The sequence below is a fragment of the Cetorhinus maximus genome, chromosome 18 (assembly GCF_964194155.1).
Source record: "Cetorhinus maximus chromosome 18, sCetMax3.hap1.1, whole genome shotgun sequence".
Lineage (NCBI taxonomy): Eukaryota > Metazoa > Chordata > Chondrichthyes > Lamniformes > Cetorhinidae > Cetorhinus > Cetorhinus maximus.
In genome coordinates, this window is record NC_135896.1 from 101,635,858 (window position 1) to 101,651,068 (window position 15,211).

At 42.7% G+C, this 15,211-nt stretch overlaps 1 protein-coding gene across 1 annotated transcript in view; it reads right to left on the reverse strand.

Annotated features, from left to right (window-relative positions):
- Nucleotides 1-13,970, reverse strand: part of LOC144693400 (serine/threonine-protein kinase D1) — a 193,290-nt gene extending 179,320 nt beyond the window's left edge. Inside the window, exon 1 of the mRNA XM_078563280.1 lies at nt 13,836-13,970. Within this exon, the coding sequence (XP_078419406.1) occupies nt 13,836-13,950 (115 nt within the window). The 5' untranslated portion in view covers nt 13,951-13,970. The remainder of the gene's footprint in view (nt 1-13,835) is intronic.
- Between the last annotated feature and the right edge of the window lie 1,241 nt (nt 13,971-15,211).

Here is a 15,211-nt window from a genome sequence, read left to right on the forward strand (position 1 = left end):
TATATCCTTGGATTGAAACATTTTCAACAGTGTTTTTCTGATTGAGGTCTGAAAAATAAAGGCTGCATACAGAGCGGTGTGACTGAGGGGACAAAGACCTTGCCCATTGACTCTACAGAGCACAGAAGGATCTCTATTTCTACTCAGCTTTTTTGAGATGCTAGCTTGGGGAAGTGCACTGCATCTTCCAACAGAAACTTTTAGTGTTGCTCTGTATTCCTCATAGAAATTTACAGCATGGGAGGAGCCATTCAGCCCATCATGTCCACACCTGTTGAGAAGTAGCCATCGAGCCTAATTCCACTTTCTTGGCCTGTGGCTCTGTAGGTTACTGTACTTCAGGTTCATATCCAAGTATTTGTAAAACGTAATGAAGGTTTCTGCCTCTACCACCCTTTCAGGCAGTGAGTTCCAGATCCTCATCACTGTCTGGGTGAAAACTTTTTCCCTTGAATCACTTCTAAACCTGCTACCCCTTAATCGATGACCCTGTTTACAGTACCCTCAAGCAAGAGGAATAAGGCCTTCCTCTTCACTCTATCTCGGCCCTCCATAATGTATACACTTCAGTTAGGTCTCTCCTCAGCCTCCTCTGTTCCCAAGAGAAACAACCACAGTATATTCAATCTTTGTTCATAACTAAAATTCCCAGTCCAGGCAACATCCTTGTAAACTTACTCTGTACCCTCTCTAGTACAATCATATTTTTCCTGTTGCACAGTGAGCAAAACTGCACACAAGATTCCAACAGTATCATAATCTCCCAGCTCTTAGATTATGCCTCAAGTATCCCTTATATATTCTTGACCATCTTATCTACCTGTTATTTGCAGCACTTTGCCTCAGGAAGATCTGTGCTCTCTTTCATACGCATGTGTGAAAGAGCGCACTCCCTGCTCAGGGAATCTTTCACCCTCAGCCTGCACAGGGAGTGCCTAGCGCTTCCTGGCGGGTGTCACGCTGACCGGGCCTTAATTGGCCTGCCCACGTAAAATGGTGCCACACCCCTGCCTCGGGAACCCGCCTGCTACCGCACAACGCCCCCGATGGGGGAAGGATCCTGCCCCAGTACTGAGCCCTAATAAACACCACTGCAAACAGTCTTCCAGCCTCAAAAACACCTATTGACCATTATCCTTGCTTCCTGCCACTAAGCCAATTTTGGATCTTTCCACATTCTCTTAGATCCCATTGCTTTACTTTTGTGAACAGTCTGCTATGTGCAACCTTACCAAAAGTCTTGCTAAAATCCATATAGATTACATTGAATGCATTACCCTCTGTGATATCTTCTAACGTCTCCCCAGCATTCGTGGACAAAGTATAAGAGATGGTAAATGATGTGCCAAACTTTCCTCATGTTCCTTTTAAGCTCCAAATATATTTTGTCTACTATACCCTTTCTCCTTCCTCTGCCCCACTGTGCTGACCCACACATCTTCAATTCTAATCTATTCTTTCCCAGAATATCAAAAATGAAGAACTCCTCATCTCCCTCAATCTTTTCTGCATATTAAATTTTGAAGGCTTTAAAGCCAACATTTAGAATCGTGGATCATACCTGACTCACTTACTTCATCTTCTCTTTCGGTCTTGCATTGTGGGTTTTAGCCCTTCAAGTTGGCTTCTCAATTCAAAACATCGCCAGGTATCCCACAACAATGCAATAGATTTGATTGGTACTTAGATTTGCTAAACTGCTTGCTCAGAATAATAGTTCTCCTCCTAAGCAGTTCCCATCTTCAGTATTTGTAAATCGGTGATGCTTATCAGTTGAACTCTAAGTTAGGATCTAGCTTCTCATTGAGAAAGTGCTGCAAACAGGAAAACATTTACACTCTTTCAAATTAGCTGTTCACTGTGTTCTTGACATCAAGTTTCTTTTGCTTATATAACTACAAACGTTACATAAATTGAAGGAAATCAGAATCAAATAAGTTTAATGTGCTTAATGACCATGTCATCAGCATCATTCATCTCAGATTGTTAACCACAATTCCACTCATTTATGGGATAGCCTCTGGCACATAGAAAGGATGATCTTCCACAGCAGCCAACAGGAAATAAGGGTTTCCTTTGCCTGCACGGAACTACAAAGATGAATTGAAAATGCTGCCCTCCATGATTCTGATGAACAGGCTGCAAGAAATACTCCTTGGCAGCCAGGAGACCTTTAACTGCTCAAACACTGAGGTGCCAAATCATAGAACACAAATGGACTAAGTGAGTACTTCCCATCAGGACAGACATATTCATCTCTGCGGAGTCCATTTGTAGGGTCTGATTGTGCACTAAGAAGGTAGACCATCATGCCTTTTGAGTCCAGCAACAATGAGCTGTCAAGCAACAATTAGATGAAATTTTCATCTTCACTGCCAGGATGGTAATTTGACAGAGCAGATTGTTTTTAATGAATTGAGGATCAGGCAGGTTCTACAACAGTTGGGTGATCCACTCCATTAGTGGACAAAGTATAAGAGATGGTAAATGATGTGCCAAACTTTCCTCATGTTCCTTTTAAGCTCCAAATATATTGTCTACTATATCCTTTCTCCTTCCTCTGCCTCACTGTGCTGACCCACACATCTTCAATTCAAGGCAAGAAGGATAACATTTCCCTGTGGATGTTTTAATTCAGTGATGTTTAAGCAAAAATCCACGGGTGGGACGAGGTTTCCAACAACAAATAAAAATTAAATAAAAATTCTTAAAATTCTATAGAGTCACATGAGGAGGACATGTTTTTAAAGTTTTTTATTTCAAAAATCTTCAGCTCCCTGAGGCAGCGCCATGCCTCACTCCTGCGCATGCGCCAACTTCAGCACTTGCTCTTCTCCTGCCCCACCCCAGCAGCACTGCAGCGCGCATTTCACACTGGCCGCTAATTGGCCAGCCAGCGTGACATTGTGGTCGGAGCCCAATCGCGGGTGGGGTCGACTTCCTGACCACTCTTGGGGCCTGCCCGCCCAAACACCGGAAAATCCTGGCCCAGGTGAGGCAGCTGGCCCAATATTCCCTCACTTTGTAGAACCCCCTCAATTTTAACCCCATTGATTTCAATGGAATAAAGATTGGGTAGTTCTACAATGGATGAGCAATCCACTCTGCTGGCTTACTGCCCAGATAGTGAAGTAGAACATTTACCCCCATATACAGGTCTTTTCTTCTTTTAGATAATTTGCTTTTGACCAAAAGTAAAAAATGCCCTTCCTGATTCTAAATACATTTTGAGACACTTACCACTTCCCTTCATCGAAAGAATTGGTTGGAAGATTTTGCCAAGCCCAATATTTTTCACCACGGAAGGATGTAGTCTGTGATATTACATCACAGGTATTATGAGAGGGTTGATGCTGATGGAAAGCAATCTGCACTACACTATGAAACAAAGGAACAACTTGCATCTTAATAATGACATAAAATGGCCTCAGGATATCACATAGCTTTTTGTAATAAATGAGTAAGAACAGCTTCTTGTTTCTCTCCCTTCAGATGTTATGTAATACTACCCAGCTTCCCTGCCTGACAATAGACAACATTTCCACCTTGGAGTTAGCTTGTGACAATACAAGTAGCTTTAAAGTCCAATACGGACATTACTAAAATCTCCTTTACCTGTTGGGTAAGTACTGGATAGTACACCTAAAGGACCAGAAAAGTTTACAACACAGGGGGCCCATTGTGTATTTGCTGGAGAAATCCAGAACTAATTCCCCTGCCCACTTTCTTCTTACAGCCTTATTCAAATGTTAATCAGTCAAATGTTTAGTTACTCCTACCTGCTATAGCGTATTCCTTATTAATGTTTGAAGCAACTGTAATATTTCATTCTCTGAAAGAGTTTATAATTGATAAATGGGACTGCATCTTCAATTCCCAGGATACATAAAGTCATAAGACACGAAAGAGAGGGAACAAAATTACATTCATGAAGAAAGTTAATATGTTCCATTTGCAATGTCCTATTTTTACAGCCCTCATCTTTTTTTTTGGTTTATTTAAACTGTGGCATTGCTATTAGATAAGGTGGTTCACAAAAACAGCCCAAACCACTTTTATGTGAGTATTTTTTGTTGATTTGACATCTTAAAAAAACACTCATTGTCCCCTTTATTTCAATGATGCTTTAATCTATTTGAATTTTTAAAAAGATGTTACAATATCATATTTAAAAATGTTCCATATATAATTCTGCCAAAAAAATAAGGTCAGTATAAACTATAGAATTATTTAAAAGTGAATAGATCTGATGAATTATAAAAATTAAACTGCGAAAACAGTTTTAAATTCTGAGTTTTATGTTAAATAAAGATAAAGAAACCTCTGTATTTGGGTTTTAGTTTTCTATTAGCAGAAATTACTACAGCCAGTCTGGTTATAACTGAATTCAAAAATCTCCACAAAATCTAGGCTCAAAGAATGTTAATTCGCAGTATTAAGATGAAAAGAAAAGCTCTATATACTAGAAATCTAGAAGAGAAACAGAAAATGTTAGAAATATGCAGCAGTTTACTCAGCATCTAAAGGAGCTTGGTATTGATCAATGTTTATCTTTCAGTCATTATCAGGCCATTCAAACCTGGCCAGAAGTAGGTTCTTCATAATTTTATGTATTCCCACTGTTACAGTAAAAGTCAAATATTTTCTCATATTAATCATAATACATAAATGATGTATCTTGAAAATAAAAAATAGTCTTACAGGCACTTGTGCTTGAATAATACCAACTATGAAACTTCTAAAAACTTGTGTACTACTTTTGTTCATCATAGTTTATCATAACAAGGTCTGCATTTTCGATAAACTATGCAAAATAGTGTAAGGAACAAATCTTTTTATTTCTGTTGGACTGTAGATTAAAATTACAATGGCTGCAGTTTGAAGGACATGTTTACTGGAACAGTGTGAGGGATATATACACTGTTGCTGTCCTGGAACAGAGTGTGCCATGAAAGACAGGATGGTGCTGAGGAGGAGTCTGGTCTAATGGGGAACAGCCTGGCAACAAGGTTTTAATTGGCTCCTGACCAGGTGACCAGGGTTTGTATGAGAGCAGTGCAGCAGAATAACTCCTAGCCTGAAAGGGAGAAGACCTAAAACCTCTTGCTCCTGTTTGTGTAAGATTCAAATAACTCCACAATAATAGCTAGCTGGATTTTTCTCCTTAATCCCTATAACCTGCTCTCTCACTCTGAAAACTTCTGTCAAGAGGCAAAGGGGAAAATCACTGTTAGAGACATTAAAAGGCAAGTGCACAACCAGTGATGTAAAGACTGAAAGTGCTGGAAGGCCACCTTGTGTCATCAACAAAGAACTGAAAGGAATTTGGAAGACATTGATCAAAATCAATCCATCGAATCCTGTGCTCCAGAAGTGGTGCTATTGAACTGTTTTATCCCACCCTTAAAATCCATATTTTTTGTGTGTCTTATGTGTCTTGTATTTGTGTATAGGGATTTAAGAAGGGGTCGAGTTTAGGTTATGAGTTAGAAATTAGCAGTTCATATTTCTTTCCTTTGCCACTGGTTAAAGACTATTTGTTCAATAAACAGATATTTACCTATTAAGTTTACAAACCTGGTGCTCGTATTCTGTTAACCTAAATTAAACAATTAGGTGAGTTGATCAAACTTTTTCACATTCATCGTAACTCGGGGAGCAGTGGGGCTGATATTGCAGCGCACTATCCCCAGTGAGTCATGACATTAATCAGGTCAATTGATAACTATTCTGTTATGTTTTATGCCTCAGAGATATGCAGAGACGATGTACTCCAGAGTTCGTCCCCTTTTCTATTTCTTCTTAGTTCTGTTGAAGAATCATACGGACTCGAAACGTTAACTGAGTTCCTCTCCGCAGATGCTGTCAGACCTGTTGAGTTTTGCCAGGTATTTTTATTTTTGTTCTGTATTTCCAGCGTCCGCAGTTTTTTGCTTTTATTTTACTCCAGAGTTATATGTCTGAACAGGAGTTTTATTCAATGCTTTATAATGTCTGCTCTCTTGCTTCCAACTACTTGCCTCCAGTTTAGTTCCTCTCTCTCAGTCATTACACCCAAGCTTAAATAAACATATATAGTCAACAGCCAACAGATGGACATAATCAAACACTGAACAATTGAACATCACACATTCAAGTAAAGTCCCAGCAGATAATTGTCCCAGAATGATGGAAGGAGTAGGGAGAATGCTTGTTTAAGCTTTAGGAAATGACATTGTTCTGGCGGTTGCTGTCTCTAGTGTGTAAGAGCAGATGCTCCATGGCAAAATATGTAGACTGGGATCCATATTCATGATCTTTATTTGCATTATGGCTAGAAACTCTGAAAATCTGATTTAGAACAGCTGCTCCCTAATATGTGAACTGAAGTGCAGTTCCTGTCATTATCTGCATGTCATTTACTTTAAGCACGAGCTCTAGCTGTTATTACATCTTTTGTTTGAAGACATGAAATGCTTTATTAGATTTTTCAAAGAATAGGCTTCGATTTTAACTGCTAACAAAGCAGCAATGGCAAAAAATGCAACTAACAGATAATTTTAAGGAGAACAAAAATAAAAATACCTGGAAAAACCCAGCAGGTCAGGCAGCATCTGCGGAGAGGAACACAGTTAACGTTTCGAGTCCGTATGACCCTTCAACAGAACTAAGGAAAAATAGAAACGAGGTGAAATATAAGCTGGTTTAAGGGGGGGGCGGGGGTGGACAGGTAGAGCTGGATAGAGGGCCAGTGATAGGTGGAGATAACCAAAATATGTCATAGACAAAAGGACATAGAGGTGTTAAAGGTGATGATATTATCTAAGGAATGTGCTAATTAAGGGTAGAAAGCAGGACAAGCAAGGTACAGATAGCCCTAGTGGGGGTGGGGTGAAGGGATCGAAATAGGCTAAAAGATAAAACAATGGATGGAAATACATTTAAAAATAATGGATATAGGTGGGAAAAAAAAAATCTATATAAATTATTGGAAAAAAGGGGGATCGGAAAGGGGGTGAGGATGGAGGAGAGAGTTCGTGATCTAAAATTGCTGAACTCAATATTAAGTCCAGAAGGCTGTAAAGTGCCTAGTCGGAAGATGAGGTGCTGTTCCTCCAGTTTGCGTTGAGCTTCACTGGAACAATGCAGCAGGCCAAGGACGGACATGTGGGCATGACAGCAGGGTGGAGTGTTGAAATGGCAAGCGACAGGGAGGTCTGGGTAATGCTTGCAGACAGACTGAAGGTGTTCTGCAAAGCGGTCACCCAGTCTGCGTTTGGTATCTCCAATGTAGAGGAAACCGCATTGGGAGCAGCGAATGCAGTAGATTAAATTGAGGAAAGTGCAAGTGAAATGCTGCTTCACTTAAAAGGAGTGTTTGGGCCCTTGGACGGTGAGGAGAGGGGAAGTAAAGGGGCAGGTGTTACACCTTCTGCGGTTGCATGGGAAGGTGCCTTGGGAGGGGGTTGAGGAGTAGGGGGTGATGGAGGAGTGGACCAGGGTGTCCCGAAGGGAACGATCCCTGCAGAATGCTGCCGGGAGGGGTGAAGGGAAGATGTGTTTGGTGGTGGCATCATGCTGGAGTTGGCGAAAATGGCGGAGGATGATCGTTTGAATGCGGAGGCTGGTGGGGTGATAAGTGAGGACAATGGGGAACCCTATCATGTTTCTGGGAGGGAGAGGAAGGCGTCCCAACCTCGGAGAAGTTAAGGAAACCTAAGGAGAAGTTGCACTGAAAAATTCTACTAACAATAGACCATTTTAAAATGCTAGGGACAACATTCTCCCCCTGTCGGAGGGGAAGTGCGGGAGCGGGCGCAGGCAGGTGCGCTTCCAATCAATGCCCCCCAAAACGGGGGCGTGTCGCCATTTTAAGTGGGCAGGCCAATTAAGGCCCGCCCAGCTTGACGTCCACCAGGAAGCGCTAAGCGCTCCCTGTGCGGGCAGGGGGGGGATTCCCTCAGCTGGGAGCGTGCTCTTTCGCGCTTGCACACAAAAGAGCGCACAGGTCTCCCTGAGGCAAAATGCTGCCTCGGAGATCGGCTCCGATTTAAAACCTTGAATAAAGATTAGAAAAAAAATTCCCTGCCATGTCCCCTCATTGTCACATTAGCTGAGACATGTCCAAACTTTTATTGTAAAATATTCTGCGTTTTTAAAATCACTCATGAAACCTCATCCCACTGGTGGATGAGGTTTCATGTTTTTTCTGAAGCCCGCCAGGGCTCCCGGCCTGCCCGCCGACCTTAAGGTTGGACGGGCAGGTCCATTAATGGCTTTAATTGGTATTTTTAATGGCCTTAATAGGCCGTTGACAGGTCGACGGGCGCGCAGTCGACTCAGATGCGCACCCGCCAACCTGAACGCGGGGTGACGTCGGAACGCATGCCTGACATCACTACGCATCATTTTACACGTCGGGGAGTGGGTCCCGCCCCTGGTCACCAACCGGAAGATGCTGGCCAAGGTTGCTAACAGACCAACCAAATCCCTTTACAGTACCCTGGGCTGAAGCCCTGAATTTGTCAATCTCCACAGAGAATAATGCGTTTTGCTGTGTACGAGCACGGGTTAGGAATTTGGAAAAGTTCTGGAGTGACTGCTTGCTTCACCTTGTCACCACGCCACAGTAAACAGGAAATGGGACAATCGGCGTGGGGCTGGGCAGGTGGTACCAGGCCAGCGCCAGCCATTTTACAAAGGAAAAATTATGTTAATGATCTCCTGCCCCAAAATTCACAACTGTTGGATGAGCTCTGCCCCCAGCATCTCCAGCGCCCATATATAATGGGCAAATTGCTAAGCCAGTGCTTTGATTGCTTTCATAAAACTCCCTTTCTATCCTTAAGTTGCATTGAGAACTTGTAACTGTTGTGGGGGAGGCGTCGATATCTAATTGTATTCTGCTCGCTATGTAGATTAATTTGACATGGAGGTTGTCAGTTTTGCTATTTCCTATGTTTCCTCGCGAGCAGTTGCAGATTACCAGGCTGACCTGCCAGCGGCTATTCCCGAGAGTGGAATCCATTATAATGAATAAGGAAGGTCAGGTTTGCTCACTGCTGCCGCTCCAGTGTTGTTTTAAACAAAAATTGACATAAACTAAACGGCCAGCTGGGAAACATTGAACAAGTTTCAAAGCCTGAAAGATGCTTATGTTTGAATTTGACCATTCAGAATTCTCCCTGAATATCTCAGGTGTCTCAGTGAATCAGCAGGTTGAAGCATAAACATTTAAAGCCACGGTACAAAATGCTGGAGGTTCAATGCCACTGAATTCCCAGCCTCAGCCTGGCTGATACAAGATGGGGACAAATGGAACTCGGGCATCTTTCCTCTAAAGACTGAGGGGAAGTTGGAAAGAGAATCTCATCCTATTGACTGGTCAAGAAAATCAGGTACTTGCCTGACCTCCCCCCCATGCAGGACAGCATTGCAGTGAAAGAGGACTGACAAGGGTCAAACTGGAAGTATAAGATTACTATTATAATGCCTTTCAGATGCATTCAACATTTCAAACAAGTTGGCACAGTCAAGCATAGTCAGGGAGGAATAGACTGGTATTCATCGTTTTAACATATCTCTCAGTTAGACTGAAAACTGAATTATATGACACGCAAAAATGGCAAGACATTGGGAAATGGGCAAGTTCACAAATCCGATTCCAGCTGCAGTTCAGTAAAAATTGAATGGGAAATAATTCATGATCCAGGATTTATCAGAAAAATCAGGCAAAATCAAACTGTCAACAAATATAAGCATTTGGCACTAGCCCTGATAAATGAAAAGTATTGTAATAATAGTACAGAAGCTGTTCATTAGACTAAGAATTGCAGGCAGAACAAAGTGCGTACTTGGTAAAAACTCTCGTGTGCAATTAGCAAGCAGTATTAACCTTATGGTTAACAAAAACACAATTGTTTGAAGTACTGAATGTATCTGATAGACACTATAATACATTATATAATACATTATATTTTGATGAGTAACAGAAAATAGGAGCTTTCTCATACAGATGAAAAAATGTATGTAGGTGAGAGGTTGACATTCCACTGAATGTTTTCTTTTAATAATGTTACTGTGAAAGTAAATAAAATCCATGCATAGCTCATACATCATGTTAAACATTCGTTTCCTTAATATTGTAAGATCTACTGATAATGAGAAAACAGAGGCAAACATAGAACAAAAGAGAAGCAGGTGAAAAGACTACATGGAGTGTATTTGCCTACATGTCTTTAACGCCCGACTCAATCGCTGAGCCGACATGCTCTCACCACTATGTAACTGAACAGCATCAACCAGGAGGATCCCAAATTCAATTCCTGGTGTATGCTGAATTCACTGATTAAAATGGATGGAAAATTGGGAGGTTATGGTTTGAGTGTAGTGATCTCTGCCTGACTTTCCTCTATGTACTTTCCTCTATGCACACTCCACCCTGTGCATAAGAGGAAAAGCTGCCCCTTTTATATTTTTCCCTTTAGTGAATCCTGATGAAATTCCATTCTTCAGTTTATTATCAGAACAACTGACATATATATTTGCTGTAAAATGTAATTTAAATGACCAGTGATCCAATCATGGTATAAATGATATTCATTCAAGTTATTAAACACCCAAACAAGAGGTTGGCCAGAATTTTACCTCCCGTGGGCAGGCGCGTGTCCGACCCGAATGGGTGTAAAATCATGGAAGATGTCGTCGGGTGAGCGGCCCGACATCATTGCGCACTTGTGCGATATTTCACTTTGTGGGCGCATGTAAAAGTCGGAGGAGTGCCCGCCGACAATTAAGCTCATTAACGGCCCATTGGTAAGCGACTTTTTTGTGGCCCGTCCAACCTTATGGTTGGGAGATGAGCCAATCGGGCTTCACATTTTTGATGAAACCTCATCCAAGGGCGGGATGAAATCTCCATTAGGATTTAAAATAAAAAGAAATATCTGTGGGTTTTTTGGAGCTATGCCTTCAGGTGCTTGATTGAGCTGCAAGGACATTTTTTTGCAGCATTTTTGTGCTTTCTTTTATTATTTGGAGGTTCTGCAGCTCCCAGAGCTCCCTCTGTCTGTCTTCAGGGAGCTCAGTGGAAGCGCTTACCAGCGTTCGCAGTGGCGTCGGCACTCACCCTCTTCCCACCCCCACCCCGGCAGCGCTGAGCCTTCCTCAACAGTCAGCCAGCGTGGAACATAGGCTAAGTGCCGATCGCGATGGCGGGGGGGACAGGTTCCCGTCCGCTCCTGGGCCCAATGATCGCGTGCGCCCGATGAACGCAAAATTCAGGCCGTAGAATTATTTTGAATGTGATTTATGTGCTAAAAATATTTAATTATCATTAACAACAGAATGTTCAACATTTAATTACCTTGTTGCAAAAAATGAATAGCGGTGTACGTTTTGTTTAGATCACATGGTGTAAAGCACCAGTGATTTGGATATACTGAAATTTGGAAGGTACAGCATTCTTACCACAACAATTCCAATAAACATTTTATCTAAACTCAACAGCAGAAAAAACAACCTAATTAATTAAAACATTTCTACTGTACGTGTAAAAGGTCAAGTGGGCATGGTTCTCAAATTTATTCACCATCTAAAAAGTAACAAATAAATTTCCATTATATTCACAGTTCATTGGCTTAACAAATTAAAAGATGCAGGTGTAAGTCAGAACAGTTCCTGTCTCATGTCTAAATGACTATGTCTTTTGCACAGCTGAGGTTAACAGCTACTCAAGTGTCATGACAACAATGTTGAAAAAAGTCATACACACTCAGATTCCGTTTCTTTTTATGTGCTTCATGATCCCTTCAGATCTGTGGATTCTGCTGTAATTCCATCTCACTGTTTGGAAGAAGTTATCACCTTTAAATCTCCAATTTAATGCAACAGCAATAATCCCTGCCATGCAGAAATCTTCTGCATATGTAAACCATATGTTGCCAGTCTGCAATACAGCACATCATGCTGTAAGAATTGTAATCACAGGCTCTGTTACCCAGCAATGAGATAAAATCCGAATCGCATTTCAAGATGCACTCCATTAGAACAAGGCTCCAATCCCTTATTGACAGACATTGGAACCATGGTAGGATTTTGGGTAAAGGGGAGGAGGGTGCTAAATGGATCCCAAGCCAGAAGGTGAAGCATGAATATAGACCTTTTCTTGATAGTGGGGATTTTTACAAAACACAACATTACAAATCTCTGCCTCCTACCAACCCAGTGTCCGGGCAGTCTTTTTTCTTTTTTATATGTGCTCAATATACTTAATCAATCAGTACCCTCCATCTGTTTATCCTTTAAGAATACAGTTATTGGCCTCATCCTGCCACTGCTGGTAACCTCCTTTGTGAAGAACGCTATGTGGACACCAGTTAAGGATGGGTCAGTTAGCCCCCAGGGACAGGCAAATGTCATGATGCCAATGGAGCTGCAATTCCAGGTGATTGACCGGACATGGGACAGGTGGCTATTTTACTGCATTAATATCCTGACTCAGGTAGATGCAGATAGATGGTGGGCAGAGGAATAGGTGACAATAAAAGAGTGTTGCAGTGAAGAAGTGAGGGAGGCAGAAATAGATTTTATTGAGAAGAGAGCTAATGGGTGTTAATGAAGAGGAAATAAACTGGGAGTGGTACAGCAGGGAATAGGGGAGAAACTGAGACCAGTTTATGCTCAATGGTCACCCCCCAGGATGTTGATAACTTTGGTTGCTTTTGTAACCATGGGTTGAATTTTTGGGTCAGCGAGTGGGGGCGGGGCCTACTCGCTGACGTGTAAAATGACAGGTGGTGATGTCGGGCGAGCGTCCTGACATCACCGCGCGTTGTTTAGATTTTCAGTTTGGTGGGCGGATAGCCGACCATTAAGGCCTGTTAAAAACTAATTGAAATAATTCAATGAGCTGCCCGTCCAACGTTAAGGCTGGTGGCAGGTGAAGAGCCCAGGCGGCCTTCGCATTTATCAGGAAACCTCATCCACGGGCGGGGTGAGGTTTCATTACGTGTTTTAAAATTCAATTAAAATGTTCAAAACATTCATTGACATGTCCCAGCTCATGTGACATGAAGGGACATGTTTTAGAAGTTTTTTTATTTCTTATTTAGATGGTTAAAACTTAAACAAATCTCCCTGTGGCACCTCTGTGCCCCAGGGAGACTCCTGCACTCTTTCACCCACATGCCCTGACTGAGGGAATCTCCCCCCACCAGTTGCACAGGGAATGCTCAGCGCTTCCAAGCGAGCGTCACGCTGGGTGGGCCTTAACTGGCCCGCCCTCGTAAAATGGCAGCGCGGACCTGATCGGGTTCCAGCCTGCCCCCTCACTAACCCCACCCCACAGAGGGAAATTTCTGCCCCATGTCTACATGATGGTGATTAGAGCTAAAACATTTATCTCTATGTGCCATTAATTCATCTATCTTACTGCAAACTAAGGGGCACAGATTTAAACTAATAAAAGATCAGGTTTAACATTGGAGGCAAAAAACTCAGAACCATTTAAGAAACAATGGATGCTACAGTTGAGGGATGTTGGGAACTTCTTAGATGGATGAATTCAGATGGTCAAATGTCCTTCTCATAATTATCTTGTGAACTGTTAGGCAGCTTTTCATTGTAGCTTCTCAAAGAACATGAATCTATTTAATAGTTCCTGCAGAATCTTTCCATGATGCTTGACACATTTGAAGAGGGAGGGTGATTAGTAACTCTCTTGGCAGTTAACTCAGAATAAAAGTTACCAGTGGAATTCTTTCCTCAATCAGTGCCAGAGTTATTAAATTGAAATCAAGCTGAGTTATATCATTGCATTATTGGGCGAGGACAGGTACATTGATGTGAAATATTACCTGACAGGACAACTTCAATCAGATCCCCCTCTTGAATATCAGTTGCAGCCTTCACCAACTGTAGGATGTTTTCGGAGTTGGATTCATGACGAAACAAGAGGATTTTATCGTACATCCCATAGAATCCACATTCAGGAAACTGAAAATAACGAGATTAAAATATGAATAATGAGTGATATGGAATTGTGTGAAAGAACATTAAATTGGCATTAAAAACCCAGTAAGGCTAAAAATTTCAAAGAGCTACTTACTATATCAGTATTTTTTTAAACAGTAATTTAGGAACAGTCTAATTACAGCTTTACTGAACTCTTCATTGGTCAGTTACCCGGTAAGTTTCCAAGATGTAATACAGGAAATAGAGCTACCTGGAAAGCCATGATAATGCACTCTGACATATTGGGGGCAATTTTCCTGGAACAAACCCTGCCCACAGCAGCCCCACCCCCACCCCGCCGCCACCCGCTCTCCCCCCCACCCACCCTCCACCCCTCTAACCCCCCGATACCCCCCTCTCCCCCCACCCACCCTCCACCCCCCCCACCCACCCCCCACCCCCCCACCACCCTACTCTCCCCTAACCCCCCACCCCCCCCCCACCAGCTCCCACACCCTAGCCCCCACGCCCCCGTCAGCCCCCCTCACTACCCACCCTCCCGCCACCCCCTCTCCCCCCCACCCCCTCATCCCCTCATACCCCAACCCTCCACCCCCTCCCACACCCCACCTGCTCCCAGGGGCTTCTGGTTGCTTTCCCAAAACAGGAGCTGAAAGACCTCCAGCCAACCCCTGGTCCAACTTACCTGAGAAAGCAGAAAATTGACTTATTTGCCAGGCCAAAAGGCCATAAGGGCTGTTTGTTTGAAATGTCCCTCCTAATTTGGTGGGAATGTCCGGAATGCCCTCTCATGTCCCATTTGACTGATATTACAGTCAGCTGGCCAACTTAGACAAAGCCTCAGAAATCCCAAAGCAACAAGGCTAGAGAACTGATTAATTCCCTGGACTATTTGTTGTACTTGTCACTCAGGAAATATGTTGACTGGATACAAATCACAGCAAAATTGATCCCATTCTTTTCAGACCATGTTTAATAGATCACATGTAGAATTTCACCAAGTAAACTACAGGGTACAGCACACACTGAGTGTATAAGAATGTTGGGGAGGGGAGACCTGGGACAGTGAACAAATCTCCGGCCGGAATTCTACCACTCCATCGCAGTGGGAATGACACGGCAAGTCATTCAAATCTCCATTGACTCCGGTGGTCCCGGAGGATCCCGACTGTGGGAGGGGCCGGAACATTCCACCCTGAGGTTTGAAAATAATTTGTGACAGATCAGCACAAGGTGAGTTTTCAACTGACTGATGATT